Here is an 18,338-nt window from a genome sequence, read left to right on the forward strand (position 1 = left end):
AATGTATGACTATTTCAGTAGCTAAGTAAAAGTGTGTGTGCGTGCGTGTGAGGGTGAGAGATAGACAATACAGCTAAGCTGGAAGGATGTTATAGTGAGGAGATAAATATTGCATTGGATATTCAATTTTTGGAAATCCAAACAATTCGGCCAACAATCTTTTAAGGTCGTGAACGTTACACAAATATTCAAAAGACTTCTTCTTATCCCCTCCCAAGGAATAACGTTTTGACTGAGATCTTTCAGTTATGTTGGGAATTGATGTTCTTACACAGTTAAAGCACGTACAATCTCGTGACAACATGCACTACAGTTCCCGTGGAGCACTGCGTGATCCGAAATACTTGCAGATCTTCTCGCACTCGACTGTCTCCTCTGGTATGGACTTTGAATAATAGGACGGTGGTGCAATGCACGTGTGCTTCTCGCAACATCAGGAAACATATGCCTTAAACGCAAATCTTAATTTCTGAATGTACAGTATGTATTATCTTATGCGTATGTTTTATGTAGTTGGTATACAACTTCTGAAAACCATTATGTACAAATACTTTTCCTATGTCCTAGCTAGCGATCTACAGTGGTAGCTAACGTAATGTTAGGTGGCTAAGAAGTTAGCGCGCTAACCACCTAAGTTGGCTCTGTTTCTGTATCAGGCCTTGTCCAGACAATAGTTTCTAAAACTGGCATGAGTTTCTATTGTTGTTACTGGAAGGTTACAAGTCTAGAGGTGAACGCAGCGCTGTTTGCTGTTCTCAGACTCCCTCAATGTCAACCACACAGAAGCCCCTGCGTACTGAAACTATGTGACAGGCGGCTAAATAGCAAAATAATATTAGTGTTTTTTAGGTTCGGTAACCTTTGCACAGAATTACGTGCACGCTACCCACTGGTTTGTTAACTAGCTTTTTAGTGGCTTTTTCAGAATATGGTTTCGTGGAGCTAATACATTGTCGGTTCAACGAGACTTCCGCTTTTTTCTGCCCCCGATTCGCAGTGATTAAGTTATATTGGATTCGTCTGTTGTATGTAATTTATGTTAATCCTCTTAATGTGGACCTTTTTTCCTTTCAGGTGCTAGATTAGGGGCTGGACTGGTCTAGTTGGAGGTATGTTTTGTTATTATTATAAAATAATAACTTTTCTATGAACAAGAATAATTGTCACTCTTGTAGTGGTTAGTCATGAACTAAGACGTGATGACGATCTGTCTCATCTCCAGGTTCTGTGGTTTAAGGTCTTGGGGCGGAGGAGATGATGCATCGGGTTCTGTCCCAGGGTTCATTGCGGCAGATGGCCTGTGTGAGGGCAATGGGCAAGACTCATCTGGCCATGTGTTGTGTGGGCCCAGGCCAGCGCTGGGTCAGTACCTCATTCATTACCAGAGTAGTAGACCGGCTCAAGCCCAAGCCACCCAGAACGGACGACCAAGAACCGCCCAGTCCTCCTCCTAGCCTTGCCGGGACAGAGCCCCTATACGTGCCAGACTCCGCAAGGCAGCCTCCGGAAGCACCACCAGAGGCCCAAGAGATAGACCCCCTGCAGGACAAGTCCATTGGCCTGGTCCAGAGGTTTAAGAAGACATTCAAGCAGTATGGGAAAGTGATGATCCCTGTTCATCTCCTCAGCTCCACCATCTGGTTTGGGACCTTCTACTACGCTGCTATGAAGTGAGTCACATTTCTCCGGTCATACTCCAACCTGGGTGATTCCTATTAGCGGTGTATTCATACCAAACCACGGTATTAGCGCATTCTTCCTGTCTACTGACTGGGTGCGGGACAAGTATACATTTTATGAGTTCATGTATTTAGTTACACTTTTTTTTTTTTTTTTTTTTATAAATGCACTGACTGGCCAAGAAAAAGTCACGCTAATATTTTGTTGGAACGCCTTTAGCTTCAGTTATGGCGCACATTCGCCATAGCATTGTTTCGACAACCTTGTTTCGGCGACGTCACAACATCTATTTCTGTCCAGAGTTTTTGTGTAGACGCCCAGAGAGTCTAACCGCTCCGTGAAGTTTTCTCCAGCACACCCCAAAGAAATTCAGTGGGGCTAAGGTCAGGACTCTGGTGGCCAATTCATGTGTGAAAATGATTCCTCATGCCCCCTGAACCACTCTTGCACAATTTGAGGCTGATGTATCCTGGTATTTTCCCCCCAGGAATACGCCTGTGCCATCAGGGATGCAAAAAAATCCATTGATGGGATTAACTGATCCCTCAGTACATTCATGGACTCCGATGATTGTACTCTCTGATCATATTAATCACAGCAGTAATTATTAAATTATAGGCTCTTAAGTATTTGCTTAGTAAACGTGACGTTTATTTGTCCAGGCAGTGCATTTAGTAGAAATAAAAGGTGTCATCCTACCTTACCATTACCAGACTGAATGAAGACAGCAGCAGCATATCAATCCTCAAAGTTTACAGTTGTCAAGGAAACGATATACAAAGTTGATAGTTGAATGCCAGAGTAGAGTTTTCTTGTCTGAATGACCCAGTTGCCACTAGCGTAGTGGTATTCTATGTCTGAAGTTATCAAAGTGGTAGCTTTACACTGTTTTTACATGCTTTACATGTTTATTTTCCTAGATAGAACGATTAAATATAGGGTAAGCATACCTTATAAGCCCATGTACCGTTTTAAGCCCCATTATGAAATGGGAAAAATACAGGTGCTGGTCATAAAATTAGAATATCATCAATAAGCTGATTTATTTCAGTAATTCCATTCAAAAAGTGAAACTTTTATATTTCAAGTGTTTATTTCTTTTAAATTTGATGATTATAACCGACAACTAAAGAAAATCCCAAATTCAGTATCTCCGAAAATTTGAATATTACTTAAGACCAATACAAAAAAAATATTTTTAGAAATGTTGGCCAACTGAAAAGTATGAACATGAAAAGTATGAGCATGTACAGCACTCAATACATAGGTGGGGTTCCTTTTGCCTGAATTACTGCAGCAATGCGGCGTGGCATGGAGTCGATCAGTCTGTGGCACTGCTCAGGCGTTATGAGAGCCCAGGTTGCTCTGCTAGTGGCCTTCAGCTCTTCTGCAGTGTTGGGTCTGGCATATCGCATCTTCCCCTTCACAATACCCCATAGATTTTCTGCAGGGTTAAGGTCAGGCGAGTTTGCTGGCCAATTAAGAACAGGGATACCATGGTCCTTAAACCAGGTACTAGTAGCTTTGGCACTGTGTGCAGGCGCCAAGTCCTGTTGGAAAATGAAATCTGCATCTCCATAAAGTTGGTCAGCAGCATGAAGTGCTCTAAAACTTCCTGGTAGACGGCTGCGTTGACCTTGGACCACAGAAAACACAGTGGACCAACACCAGCAGATGACATGGCACCCCAAACAATCACTGACTGTGGAAACTTTACACTGGACTTCAAGCAACGTGAATTCTGTGCCTCTCCTCTCTTCCTCAAGACTCTGGGAGCTTGATTTCCAAAGGAAATGCTAAATTTACTTTAATCAGAGAACATAACTCAGCAGCAGTCCAGTCCTTTTTGTCTTTAGCCCAGGGAGACGCTTCTGATGCTGTGTCTTCTTCAAGAGTGGCTTTACACAAGAAATGCGACAGCTGAAACCCATGTCTTGCATACGTCTGTGTGTGGTGGTTCTTGAAGCACTGACTCCAGCTGCAGTCCATTCTTTGTGAAGAACACTTTTTTCTACCACATCTTTTCCTTCCCTTCGCCTCTCTATTAATGTGCTTGGACACAGCTCTGTGAACAGCCAGCCTCTTCAGCTATGACCTTTTGTGTCTTGCCCTCCTTGTGCAAGGTGTCAATGGTAGTCTTTTGGACAGCTGTCACGTCAGCAGTCTTCCCCATGATAGTCTAGTTCTAGGCTATACAGAGAGACCATTTAAAGGCATTTGCAGGTGTTTTGGGTTAATTAGCTGATTAGTGTGGCACCAGGTGTCTTCAATATTGAACCTTTTCACAATATTCAAATTTTCTGAGATACTGAATTTGGGATTTTCATTAGTTGTCAGTTATAATCATCAAAATTGAAAGAAATAAACGTGAAATATATCAATATGTGTGGAATGAATGTATACAATATAAAAGTTTCACTTTTTGAATGGAATTACTGACATAAATCAACTTTTTGACCAGCACCTGTATATATTCTCATGTAGTGGAAGAGGAAGAGCAAAGAGCAGGAAAAGATCAAAACAAGACACGATACCCCGTAATGACAAAGAGAAAACACGTTTTAAAAATGTCCGAAGTATTCAGACCCTTGATTCAAAACTTTGTGGAAGCACCTTTGGTAGTGATCAAAGCTTTGAGTCTTCTAATTTTATCTAACTTCGCACGCCTGGATTTGGGCAGTGTCTCCCGTTCTTCTTTGCAGGGTCCAGGCTTTGACTGGGCCAATAATTAACACAGACTTGTCCCGAAGCCACTCCAGTGTTGTCTTACCTGTGTGCTCTGGGTCATGTTTTTGCTGAATGAAGAATCTTTGATCCAGTCTGAGGTCCTGTGCATTCAGGATCAGGTTTTCTTCATGGACATCTGTGTTTTGCTCTGTTCATCCTTCCCTTAATCCTGACCAGTCACCCAATCACTGCCCCTGAGAAGCGTGTGATGTTCCCACCACTATGATTCACTGTAGGGATGGTGTTAGCCAGGTGGTGATTGGTACATTGTTTCCGCCAGACGTAGTGCTTGGCATTCAGGCCAAAGAGTTCAATTTTGGTCTCATCAGACCAGAAAATCTTTTCCCTCATGCTCTGAGTCCTTCAGACAGCATTTAATTTGCTTTATTGTCAGGAGTGGCTTCCATCAAGCCACTCGACCATAAAAACCAAATTTGGTGGATGTCTTGCTGGCTGGTTCTCTGAAGCTCTGTTAGGCAGGGTATCTGTAAAAGCACTTTGTGACAACTGCTGATGTTACAGGGCTTTATAAAATCAATTTGATTTCTTGTTAGGGGACATTCAATTTATGGTCATCTCACTGACCAAGACCTGTCTTGCCTGGTTAATGTTTTCCCAGATTGTAAGATATTGGAGGATTTTTAGGAGACCTCTGTGCCCCTAAAAAAACATTCAATGATTTTGCACTTTTTAATAAACTTCACACATCTATATGGGAACTTGTATAGATGTGCCTTTCTAAATCATGTCCAATCCATTGAATTTGTCCACAGGGGAGTGAATGTGGTGCCGTTCCTGGAGTTTATTGGTTTGCCGGAGAAGATTGTTGGTCTGCTGAACAACTCTTCAGGTGGAAATGCCCTTACTGCCTATGCCATGTACAAGGTATACTTAAATACTATGTTCAACATGAAAACATACAGTGCTTCTTGGTTGTCAATTCAAAAGTTAGACTTTTAGAGGTAGTTTTTTTGTCCGGACCGTGTAAGTGGCCTCTAGAAGAGCGAATGTCTCTTACTGACTGACTGACTGACTAGCCCTTGTTCAATAGTGCAGTGGTTAGAGACGTGGACTATTGAACAACAGGCCGCGCGTTTGAATATTTCATCTAGCAAAATATTCAGACTTTGCGTGATGTTAATGGGTGACAGAATAATGTAATGTCAAGACACTATACCGACACTTGACAAACATGTAGTGGCTAAAGACAGCCTCTCATGTGGGCGACCCCAGGTCGAACCCAGTGCGGGCAACAACATTCATCGCTTTCAATTGCGGGCCGGCTGAACTGGGCTCGCCTGGTTCCTTTTCATGTTCTTTCTCATGTTTTTCTGAATTTGATCTGTGACCTTTCTTTACTGTGTTCAGATTGCAACTCCAGCCAGATACACAGTGACTCTGGGTGGGACTTCACTCTCGGTGAAGTATCTCCGTAAACACGGCTACTTCTCTACCCCTCCACCAGTCAAGGATTATCTTCAGGACAGGATGGAGGAGACCAGAGAAAAACTCACAGAGAAAATGGAAGAGACTAAGGAACTGTTCTCAGAAAAAATGGAGGAAACCAAAGAACTACTATCAGGAAAAATGGAAGACACAAAAGAACGATTTTCTGAAAAGATGGAGGAGACAAAAGAGAGATTTTCTGGGAAAATGGAGGAGACCAAAGAACGATTTTCTGGAAAGATGGAGGAGACAAAAGAGAGATTTTCTGGGAAAATGGAGGAGACCAAAGAACGATTTTCTGGAAAGATGGAGGAGACAAAAGAACGTATATCTGGAAAGATGGAGGAAACAAAAGAACGTTTCTCTGACAAACTAAAAGAAACTAAAGGCAATGTGGCTTACCGAAAGAAGATTGATTAAATTAACCTTTTTACAAGTTGTTGTTATAACTAATATCTTGTCTTGAATGTGGTTTGTTCAAAAACCAGAATTACGACACTTATGTTGTATAGAGAATAATGGGGTCCATACATATCATGGTACTAATTGCCACCATTATACCTGCAATAAGAGGGGGATTCCCCCAGCAGTCCATACTATGATACACTAAAGACAATTATGACTCTGGGTAGAAGGAAAAATAAGATATCGGGTTTTACTCACCATCGTCCAATAAAGCCTTACTGAGGCTCTAACTGCTTGTCTTTTGTCATTTGTAAATCATGTTTTGAAATTTATTTTCTTTTTTACCTCCTAGCCAAAGTAAATATATTGCTTTATCAATGTGTTGTACTGGTTGCACTGTAATGTCGACTTAAAGTGGTGCGCATAATAGGCTTAAATGTTAGAGAAATCGGTTAATTATTTAATTCATTATGTTGCTGTGTGGATAATATAGAATAATTATGTGAAGATGCAATGAAATCAAGACTGGTGATTTTTGTTTAACTCTTGCAGTCTGACTTGAGGGTTGTCGAGTACTTTGTAATTCACAAACATCTCTGGTGTACTCACATGTTGTAATAAAGCAGAACATTGAGCTTCTAAACACAGTCTTCAAACCATATTCTAGGTACTGTCCTGTTTAATACTTAGCTTGGTGTCTGTCAGTGGTAGGTATGGGGTATACTGACCCTTGCTGGCTGAATAATGAAATGTTATGAATTTCCGGGAGGATTCATTTCCTGATTAGAGGGGGAAAAAGCTACAGCTGGTTGCAGCTGGTACAGACTAATGTCAGTGTTTTGTTTTACAGTACTTCAACCGATGAACTTATGGCATTGATGAAAATCACATTCAGTAACAAAGACATTGGTGACTTTGAAAGTTTTAATAATTACGCTGCAGTTTGACCACAGCATGGTACAAGCATAAAATCTTTTACTACAACAGCACTTGGAGCAACATTTTTAGTTTTTTTTCTTTTCTGTAAAAGTATTGCAAGAACAGACCTTAGGCCTAAAACCTAGTACATCACAATTGCTTGAATGAAAAGAGGAAAATACAGAACAGTTTAACCTCTGTGCTTGTGTATATATATATATGTATATATATATATATATATTTTTGTATATGTTTGCGTATACAGCCATATATATGACATGGGGAAGGGGGACGAGAGGGGGTTAATTATGTAAATAAGCTAACAGATGTTACAAAACTCATGGTGGAAGCAGTTCTGTCTGTGGGTGTGACAACCGTCCAACTAGTGCAGAGGTTCCCAAACTAGGGGTTGCAACCCCATGTGGGGTCACCTGATATGAAAATGGGGTCGGGGAAGAATGTTTTACAATTGACTCTCATAGCCTCAAATAAAAAAATAAAGATTACATAATTTTTCTTCACATGGATGGGGTGGCGAGAATTTTTAGATACTGAAATGGGGTCGTCGGCCAACCTTTTTTTGGGAACCCCTGAACTAGTGAGACTCAGCTGGAACATAAACAGCTTCTGTCTGTGATGTCAGGAACAAGGAGCCGACTGCAGGAGACCACAGCCCGACGTTAGTTAGTTCTTCAAGCTAGTGCAGGAAATGTAAAAAGTCTACAGCCTGTGGCTCGAACAAGAGTTACAATAGATCATCTCTGAAAACTACACAACTGCTGCCAATTATTTGGTGCTTTTTTTTTTATGGCGTCGCTATGTACATTACCTACAGATGAGAAGGAACATGCTTGACAGTTACCGTACATTGGAGTATAAATAATTACTGCAGTAACATGACTTTTGATCCAATATATTGTTATAATATGAACAAAATAAAGAGAAAAATGAGTTTGTTGCATGACATCCACTTTTGGTTGGTTAACAGCTTTCATATCATCACCTGGTTGGTAACACCTCTCATAACAACAGTCTGCAATAACAGGAATGAATGACCACTTTGTTTTGACTTTACTGATATTAAAAAAAGAAACATTCAAACAGAATCTATTCCCAAATCATTATGGTGTTGAGTCTAGAGTCGTCGATGCCTTTACTGAGCATAGGTCTCTTCTTCCTGACTCAACGGTGCTTGGTGTTCTCTCTCCAGTCCGTAGCAGAATGTTGAGTGGTGATCTGAGCATCCAGCTCAGACAGACAACTTGCATGGAGATCAGTCTAGCTTTTCTAAATCACAGTACAGACACTAGTGAAACTGTTTGATAGGCAATGTTCATTGATACTAAGCAAAAAGATATGTTCGACCTGTGCCTATAAGAGCCTGTGTATAGCCTCTTCTGTAAGTTAAACTTTCGGTTATAGAAGTGAATGTAATATAAGAACTACAGTATGTTTGTATTCGTTGATTGTGGTAATTGCCAGTCAAAGTAGTTGACCAATATCTGAATAAAGGCAAACTCAGGAGTTGCGCATTTGTTGTCTTTAGAGAAAACTAAAAACCTGATTAACGTTCTGTTCAACTGTTTCCTTAATGAAGAAATGTGTCCATAGGAAAATATTATAAGTAAGAACTTGTATTCATTAACGCGACCATATTTAAGCATTACTTTGCAAACCTTTTTCTTGTCTACAAAAAGACGGAACACATATGTACATTAGGCATTTTCTAATGTGACACTGCCTTCTTAAAATGTTTTATATGGTCTATACACTATATTACATTATCAACAACTGTTTGTTTGTGGTTTCTACCCATTGGGCAGGATATGTGCATAATATATAGAAGTTATATACAGCACTGTACACAAAGAAAGACAGACTACTAAAAAAGCACCGTTGGAAGTGAGGCACAACAAAGGTGGGAGCTTTTGAGTGCAAGTGGGGTCCTACGTCTGCTCAAATATGACACGGGGTCCCTGTGACTGCTCATAACAAGACCGTAGGGTTCCCATGTCTGCTTATAACAATGACACCAGGGGTCCTATGTCTGCTCAAACATGCCTTGAGGGTTCCTATATTTGCTTAGACATATGGGTTCTCATGTCTGTTTATAACATTAGGGGATCCTATGTCTGCTCATACATGACATTAGAGGGTCCTATGTCTGTTCAAACATGACATTAGGCACCTTATTTACTTACATCATAGTAACATGCAAACCTCTTTGTAGCAAAAATGTAAATACATATTCTTTTCTCCTTTTAAGCTGGCAGAAGAGAGAATGGGAAGCAAACAGGATAGATAAGTACCAGAACAGGCTAAAGCAGCACAAAGCTTTAGGAAATGGTAGAACCATACTAGATAATAGGAATTGACCCGGGGAAACAGCAGAGGTATGGGTTCCGCAGTTCTGCTCCTGGAGAACCACTAGGGATGTGGGCTGTCATTACACCCCTGCACTAACACACCTTCAGGTAATTAATAAACTAAGTTTAATAATTGATTACAGCAGGGCAGTTGGCCTGCCCTGGTCTGGCCTAGATGACAATGGTCTGTCAGATATGATCATGGTTATTAGATATATCAGATATAATGATGGTCATCAGATCTCATAATGGACCATCAGGTATGAAAATATCAGAAATGCTAATAGACCATCAGGTACAGGAAAGCTGGCAAAAAAGCAGCAGCAACAGCATGTAGACAGATAGCAGCAGCAATAGCAGCAAGGGTATGTAGGTGGGTAGATAGGTAGGTGGGTAGTTAGGTAGGTGGGTAGATAGGAGGGTAGGTTAGGTGGGTAGTTAGGTAGGTGGGTAGATAGTTAAATAGCAAGGTAGGGGGGTTGATGGTAGGTACTTGGATAAGTGGCTAGTTAGGTTAGTATGTAACAATGTAGGTGTAGGTAGATGGGTAGGTGAATATGTAGGTTGCTGAGACTATATAGGGGTAGGTAGGAGAGTAGATAGTTTGGTGGGCAGGTAAGACTATGTAGGTAGTTAGAGGTATGTAGAGGTACAGCAGTAGAACTAATAGGTTTGTAGCAGTAGCAACAGTAGCATCTGTAATAGCAGCCTGAATACATAGCGGGGAGTATCCTTGTACGAAAGCAATACTGAAACTACAGTAGGAGTATCCTGGTACCAAAACACTGCTGAAACTACAGCAGGAGTATCCTGGTACCAAAGCACTACCGAAACTACAGGAGTATCCTGGTACGAAAGCAATACTGAAACTACAGTAGGAGTACCCTGGTACCAAAACACTGCTGAAACTACAGGAGTATCCTGGTATCAAAAGTATCCAGTAAACTGATAGTACCTCTGACCGATGCTCCTAGGAACTAATCTTGAAATAATGTCAGCTATGATCTATGATTCAAACCAGAGCTAATACTTCAAAAAGCATAGCAACATCAATTCAAGGTTCATTTTCCATTATTACGTGAAGCTGTATGCAGTAAACCCTGGAGACCAGGGAGGGTAGCGGGAGGACAACCCATTGAGAAGGTTGGAGGACTCATCTCCATACATTCCCCGTGATAAAAGTCTGTGAGCACACAGGCAACACCATGGAAGGCATCTGTCATTTTAATGTAGTCAAGTGGATGGGCTTTTCCCACTTCATCCTGATAGGGAATCCACTGGGGCTCCCAGGTGACACAGCAGTAAAGTGACTTCCTTGTAGAACAGCTTTGCCATTGTAGACAGGACTTAGTCATGGCACACCATCCAGTGGCGGGCAGCACGTATCGTCTCAGCACCATCTGTGGTGGATGGGTAGGACGTTGGCAGGTGTGGCCTTGTCATGCTCTAGCAACACGCAGGTTGAGTTTACTGTGGTTGTTCGTCAGACAGTGCGCTCCACAACAAGAAAGTATTTTTCCGGCATATACTTCCTGGTTGAGTGAGCAGTGTGGTGAGAAACCAGAACGGCTTGGAGAGACGGCATTGCAGGACACATGTCCCTGTCGTCAACTCTCCTGGACCTGGCAGGAATTTCTGCACTGAGCATAAGGCATGTAATCATCAACTGGACATTACGAAACAGGGATGTGAGAGAACCCAATCCACTTACCTGCATCAAAATGGCAGATACCTTTAATGGGCCACTAGGTGCCTCTAACTTTTACACCTTTACACTACTGCAATACACAGGGGAGGGGGGAGGACAGAAAGGAGGAATGGAGGGAGAGAGGCAGGGAAGGAGAGGAGTACTTCCAATAAGTAGTTAACACAAAAGCTGTGGCTGGGAGGCACACCAACTAGAGACAGAGTGCAGAGGAAAAGGCAACAATGAGCAGAGAAAAACTAGGTGGGTCAAAAGGTTACAAAATGACCCCAACATGTGGTTATGGTAACGGTAGCCCTTTACGATGGACCACATCTCCACACACCGACTCCTCATACACACTGAGTCAACGTGAAGACATGGAGCCTTCTCTTCTGTAACTGGGTAATGATCCTTTTAGGATATTAGCTGAACATAGGCTGAACATAGGTTCTGAGCATGTAACAGGTACTGGAAAGAAACATAAACAGGAGAAAAAGGTAAGGATAAAAAAGGAAGAAAACGAGAGAACGGCAGAACAACTGAAAAACACTGAGCTGAGAGTAAACCTCTGGCTCTAGAGAAAACTGCTGGATGGACAGAAAACTAGATATGTTGAATAACAACTGGAGGGTAATGTGCTGCTAGCTTATTAATACAGTATATATCAGTCTGAAAAATGGGAACACAATTTCTTATAAGACCACATAGCAACTACTTCAGTGAGGTATGACGCAGTAACATCCACAGGTTATGATGACAAGGCGGTTTATGTACGTACAGACCAGTGAGCAAGCTAGCTAGCCTGCCTAAAGCTAGATTTCCATTGCAGAGATGGAACAGGACGTCTCTCATATGGGTTCAGAGTGGTCCTCCAGTGCATCGTATTCCCTACAGACAATCGTGTTGCCCGGCGTGTCACACCTTCCCATTTGTGTGCGGTGATCCGATCACAAACCCAGTCACACCTGTACACGGTGCGTATTGATCACATGCGAACGTCCCGTTCACTCAGGTGTCCGGGCCGACACTGTCGTTCCTGCATCCCCGCAGTTGAAATGGAGCTTAACCAGGCAGTTGAAATGGAGCTTAACCAGGCAGTTCAATGGAGCTTAACCAGGCAGTTCAATGGAGCTTAACCAGGCAGTTTTAAGCAGCTAAAAGTGATAATGTCAGAGACCTATGTCCATCCAGCAGACAATATCTCAGTGGCCCGGTCAGTGGCCTTGGTCAGTGGCGGGGATGAGTGAGAAGGCCTTACTAAGCTGTCCTCAAGTGCATTGTACGTTCCTGTCCATGACTAGGTCCAATAGGCTGGGTACTGGCTAGTTCTTGTGATTCCAGCAGGAAGGACTGCAGGCCTAACCACCATGGCCGCTCCAACTCCAGCATACCTTTGGAGCCAACGTTCTACCAACCCGCCCACGACAGGAGAACCAAACAAAGTAGTTCCCTGTTTTCGCTTGAACGAGTAGATAGATAGTGCAACTTTAGATTATTTATTTTTTGATGCTAGTCAGACAGTCAGTTTCCCTCCCTCCGTTTCCACGGGTAAACCTTGGCACTAATATTTGGATGTTTGAGTAGTTACTTGTCCACCCCCTCGACTCCGCTCATGGGGGCTGGTACGTCAATTCAAGAAACCAGTCTCAATCTGTGCTAGTATTATATATTTTCTCAATGAAGGAAAGAAGGATACAAAAAATGACAAAAAAAAACTCCACGCAGTGCAGTGCATCCCCCAGCAGCGCTAGCTATTTTCAGTTAATAAAAAAAGCACGACGATAATCCTTGATAATGTTTAGTTGTAGCAGGTCGATAATGTTTAGTTGTGCATCCTGGAAGTGTCGGTCCTAAGAGGAAGAGGCCACGCCCCTTCAGACCACACCTGTTTACAGGAGGAGGAGGAGTCTCTCATAGCGCAGCCTTTATGCCCGTCACCCCAGCTCCTCCCTCTGCCCTTCCCCCTCCATGACCTTGGCAGGTATTGTGCTTTCTGATTGGCCCTGCTGGCTGGTCCCGCCCCCCATCTGCAGCCGGGGGGGGTTATTGCTGTGCTGGTGATGAAAGAAGGCAGAGCCAGGGTAATGCAGACCAATCACCTCACTGTATGCCGGAGGCGGGCCCTCCATGTGTCCGTGGCTGCTGCTATTGACCACGCTGATACCGGAGTTACTGCTGGGCGGCCGGGGGCCCCCTCCCCCGCTGTGCATGTCAATCAGGTCACTGTCAAAGATGGTTCTGTTGGGGGGGGCTCGGACCGACTCCCTGTTTAACTCCAGCTGCTGCTCAGGGTCCCTCAGCTGTAGGGTGCAGGGTCCCTGGTAGGGTGGGGGCTCCTCCCCGTCAGAGAGGGAGATGGTGGGAGGAAGGTGGATGTCATGGGGCAGGTACGGATAGGTGGGTTGGAAGCGGCTCAGACGCTCCCGCTGCATAAAGGAGGGGGCGGTGAATCTTTCCCTCGACTGGGGGGCGTACAGCACCTAACACAACACATAACACAGGGTTAACCATCATTCATACAACATCTAGATCACAGATCACACAGGGTAACTATCATTCATGCAACATCTAGATCACAGATCACACAGGGTAACTATCATTCATGCAACATCTAGATCACAGATCACACAGGGTAACTATCATTCATGCAACATCTAGATCACAGATCACACAGGGTCACTATCATTCATGCAACATCTAGATCACAGATCACACTGGTTAAACCATCATTCATACAGCTTGATCACAGATCACACAGGATTAATCATCTTTCATATAACACCTAGATCACAGATCACACAAGGATTAACCATCATTCATATAACTGCCTACATCACAGAAAACACAGGGTTAACCATCGCTAATACAACAATCTAGATCACAGACCAAACTGGGTTAACCATCATTCATACTGCTCCTAGATCACAGAGATCACACAGAGTGTGTGTGTGTTTGTGTGTGTGATGGCCAGTAATGTTCCCATCAGAGCATCTCCACTCAGACCTAGACGTCTAGACAGTGTCTGGCTGCTTCGGGGGTTATTAGTGACACACACAACCCAGGCTCCTCACACAGGCACGCCAGCAGAGCCTCAGGTCTTACCTCGGAGGCACCTCGTCGAGAGCCGCCGTCCGACGGCCACAGACAGCCATCCTGATGATTGACAGGAGAGGAGAGGAGATCTAATTTATTTCGGGGCACCGGGGGTGCAGTGGTGAATGAAACATTAGCCAGGGGGGTGGGGGGGTGGGGGGGTCTGGACATACCTGCTGTAGGGTTAGGTCCTGCCTTCGTGCCTGGCTCTGTCTGGTGATGAAAGACCAGGTGGACAGCTTGTAATGGTTCAACAGACACATTATCACCACCACCATCACCGTCATTACCACCATTATGATAATGATCTGCACAAACTCCAGTTCAGCTGGAACACAGGGAGGACACACACAGAGAGCGGGGCATTAGGCTAACATCCCTGATACACACCGCGGCCGGTTCCGGTTCCGGTCCGGGGAGCCTTGTTAAGTATCGGTGTGTTCAGGCCGACAGCTTTGGCACCGTCCACCAGGGGGCAGTGCAGGGCAACGTGGAACACTGAAACTCCATCTAAGTTGTAGACAGATCCCACAGACACAACAGACAGGCTCCCCAAACTCTTTTTTTCCCACAACCCCGTTTAGGCAGTATACTAGTGAAACACTACCAATTTGTTCTGTTTAATTATGTGTACAGCAGTGAATCTGGTAAATCCCTACTGCATTTGATCTGGCACATTATCACTCCTAATAAACCACTCCTTGTGCTTTTTGTTCCATTTTGTGAATTGCCATGAGATAAAATAGCCAAAAGAGTCCCAAACTTGCATGATATTAAAGGCCTGAGGGCCACACACAGGCGTGTAATGCCATGCAAATCGGCCTCATGGTGGCGCTGTACACCATGTGAGCTGGAGTCTTGTAAATCAGTACCTAGGTTCAACTCCTTGAAAGGATTTTTTTTCCATTGGGACAAAGTCCGCCATACTGGATTTTCTGCCATTTTGAGTACGTGGAAAACACTTGAAACGCAGCTTCTGCAGGACCAAATGACCAATCTTCAGGTAACTTGATATTTTACATCGGTGGACCAAGGTCTCTCAATGCAAAACTTTCCAGGCTAGTAGGTCAAAAAAAATGGCATGGTTTATATCCGCTATTGGGATATAAATACAGTAGTGGGCGTGGTTTTGCACATCAGACAAAAATCAGACAAAGTTTAACCATATTCTAATATAATTTGGTACACATATTCACTGTCATGTCAGGACGTGCCATATGCAAGCCTGTTATGATCAACTACACATGTGCACCCTTGAATCAGACAACTTCGCAAGGTCACCCCGCTCACCTTGTTTGACTTAGTGTGTCATAAAAACTGGTTTACAAGTCCACCTCCAAACAAGGAACATATTGAATTTTAATTTGTGAAAAATAAATCAAACACTACTCCTGTAGTACTAAAACACCAACATACCTTCACAGTTGACATCTATGGACAAAGGTTGATCAAAGGTAAAACAGTACAGGCTAGAATGTCCAAAAACATGGCCACTATTGACCAATAAACATTCCCATGGGTGAGGTATGGCACTTAAAATAATATTAATTACCTATTATAGTTTTAACATCTAGCAAGTTGTTTTACATCAATTGACAGCCACATAACAATTCCTCTTCATCCATGTTGTGGAAAATTGTTCCCCTTTTTCCCGCCAACATTTTCAAACAACTTAGGTTGTCTGTGAATTCAATAGTAGACTTTATTAAGGTAATAAAGTCGTGCTGATTGGCAGAACAACAAACCCATGTTGGTCTGCAGAACAACTGACTGCCAAACTTCGGAAACACACTTTTATACAGTACGGTTATACAATGATATTAGCTCCTCCCATTACGCACATTTCTGGATCTATCCTTCTCCAATCTTCCACCAAACCTCTGGGATCCGCCCCCCAAACCACTGTTGGTAGCGTGATGGTGACGTGATTTCTCTCATTCTCCCAAGATTTTGCCAAGAGAGTCAAGGACAAGCCACAGGTCCTTCTGTCCTCAATATGAGATAACAACAACCACTCATTGCATTGACCATGGGAACAGTAGTAGACCCAGAGCAAGAGTACAGTTCATCACTCTCGCTTAACTATTAAATGTGGAAAAATCTAAGACAATTAGAGTGTTTGGGAAAATAATATGAGCCCTGGTTAAATGTTTCATCAATTAATACCCAATTAATATACAAGTGATCAAGAGACGTTCTGTCCATGTTTCATCAGGATAATGTGAAATAACATTTTATGAAAATATCCTTACAGTTGCTCAATGTTATTACATTTGGCACACATATTCAGGGTCATGACTATCACTTATTTATAAACTTTTGTTCAACTTGGCCACAGGGGGGCGACATTGGACAAAGTATCAATGGGGCCTACGGTGCATCTGGGTCTCTCAGCGCAAAAGTGGTTCAATAAGGCCAATAGTAACTGAATGCTGAAACTCACCCATAAGGTTAATAAAAAATAAATAATTGTATTACGACTTCACTATGATGAAATAAACAACCAATGTTTACTTTATTGAGAATTGGAACAATGACTGCCTGTGACAGATGATTACTAATGATTACAGTATTTCAATCTGATTGAAGTATCTGTTGAAATGGATCAAGAAAAGTATTGCAAACTAAGTGAATGACCTAAGCAGAACACCAGGCAATAACTTTGTTTTATTTTCTGTGTGGAAAATAACATTTTAAAGATAAGTGTTCCTCAGAGTCTTATAATTCAGAGAATGGGTAATAATATTTTAGATCTTAAATGATTCAGATGTTAGAGAAACCAAACCGCTTGTGTACTAACAAATTTAGCGGCTACCATACTTCACATACATAACAGTCTGTTCACAACAATACTACAGACACAACAGCCTGTTCACAACAATACTACTGACACAACAGCCTGTTCATGATAAAACTACAGACACAACAATCTGTTTAGCCCAACACAACATTCTGTTCAGCCCAACACAAGACAAAATATTTTGTTCACGTCAACAACAGACAGAACAACCTTTTCACCACAACACTAGAGACACAACATTCTGTTTACCACAACACTACAGACAAAACAGCCGTTTCAACACAACACTAGAGACACAACATTCTGTTTACCACAACACTACAGACAAAACAGCCGTTTCAACACAACACTAGAGACACAACATTCTGTTTACCACAACACTAGAGACAAAACATTCTGTTTACCACAACACTAGAGACACAACATTCTGTTTACCACAACACTACAGACACAACAGCCGTTTCAACACAACACTAGAGACAAAACATTCTGTTTACCACAACACTAGAGACAAAACATTCTGTTTACCACAACACTAGAGACACAACATTCTGTTTACCACAACACTACAGACACAACAGCCGTTTCAACACAACACTAGAGACAAAACATTCTGTTTACCACAACACTAGAGACACAACATTCTGTTTACCACAACACTACAGACACAACAGCCGTTTCAACACAACACATGAGACACAACATTCTGTTCACAACTACACAGAAGTTGAAGCTTGAATCCCTTTTAATTTTCTTAAAATGTATTCCCACTTTTGATTGCCACCTTGGTCTCTCTGTCTTGTTCCATGTCTCTCAGTTTTTTATCCTCTTAACAGTCTTAATAATAAGCTATTTGTTTTATGTCCCTGTTGCTGGGGAAATCCTTGTCCCTGAACTCTGACAATCACAGGACAGCTCAGAACAGTACTTGTTTCATTCTCCACACTAGGCTACAGTCCTCCATGCCATTATCTCACCCTGGCCTTCCAAACATGACTTATTTCAGACAATACCCCAGTCTGACATCTAGCAGTATGAGAGACAGAAAACACGGAGAGACAGACCTTTGAATTCTGAAAATGGAAGCAGTGACAGCGGAATGATATCTCATGGCATCTCCCTAAACAGTAGCAATTCTCTTGTGTGCATAATCAGAAAGATGTGAAGGAGAATGAGAGAACTCTACAGATACAAGTCCTTCCGGGACCAAGCCCAG

General features: G+C 42.6%; 2 protein-coding genes across 8 annotated transcripts in view; one reads left to right on the plus strand and one right to left on the minus strand.

Annotated features, from left to right (window-relative positions):
- Positions 1-348: 348 nt before the first annotated feature.
- Positions 349-6,919, plus strand: LOC105016484 (uncharacterized protein C18orf19 homolog B-like). Of its 5 annotated transcripts, none has more exons than XM_029113629.2 (5): positions 349-378; positions 1,075-1,109; positions 1,223-1,670; positions 5,181-5,292; positions 5,776-6,919. In XM_029113629.2, the coding sequence occupies exons 3-5, from the start codon at positions 1,255-1,257 to the stop codon at positions 6,271-6,273; spliced, it is 1,026 nt and encodes a 341-aa protein (XP_028969462.1). In that variant the 5' UTR covers positions 349-378; positions 1,075-1,109; positions 1,223-1,254; the 3' UTR covers positions 6,274-6,919. The 5 variants fall into 5 exon arrangements, with proteins under 5 accessions (XP_028969462.1, XP_028969460.1, XP_028969463.1 ...); XM_029113627.2 differs by lacking the exon at positions 349-378 and adding an exon at positions 385-480; XM_029113630.2 differs by lacking the exon at positions 349-378 and adding an exon at positions 385-480 and having other exon boundaries at positions 1,238-1,670.
- Positions 6,920-7,167: 248 nt separating this feature from the next.
- ldlrad4b (low density lipoprotein receptor class A domain containing 4b) overlaps positions 7,168-18,338 on the minus strand; it is a 65,023-nt gene continuing 53,852 nt past the window's right edge. For all 3 annotated transcript variants that reach the window (XM_029113624.2, XM_029113625.2, XM_029113626.2), the window contains 3 exons: positions 14,496-14,650; positions 14,332-14,382; positions 7,168-13,709 (listed from right to left, as the gene is read on the minus strand). In XM_029113624.2, coding sequence (XP_028969457.1) covers positions 13,164-13,709; positions 14,332-14,382; positions 14,496-14,650 — 752 coding nt within the window. In that variant the 3' untranslated portion in view covers positions 7,168-13,163. The remainder of the gene's footprint in view (positions 13,710-14,331; positions 14,383-14,495; positions 14,651-18,338) is intronic.

The sequence above is a fragment of the Esox lucius genome, chromosome 16 (assembly GCF_011004845.1).
Source record: "Esox lucius isolate fEsoLuc1 chromosome 16, fEsoLuc1.pri, whole genome shotgun sequence".
Classification (NCBI taxonomy): domain Eukaryota; kingdom Metazoa; phylum Chordata; class Actinopteri; order Esociformes; family Esocidae; genus Esox; species Esox lucius.

Coding starts and splice junctions, on each gene's coding strand:
- LOC105016484 (XM_029113629.2), top strand. CDS start 1,255: ATGATGCATCGGGTTCTGTCCCAGGGTTCATTGCGGCAGATGGCCTGT. Junction 1,671..5,180: donor TTCTACTACGCTGCTATGAA/GTGAGTCACATT, acceptor ATTTGTCCACAG/GGGAGTGAATGTGGTGCCGT. Junction 5,293..5,775: donor CTGCCTATGCCATGTACAAG/GTATACTTAAAT, acceptor TACTGTGTTCAG/ATTGCAACTCCAGCCAGATA.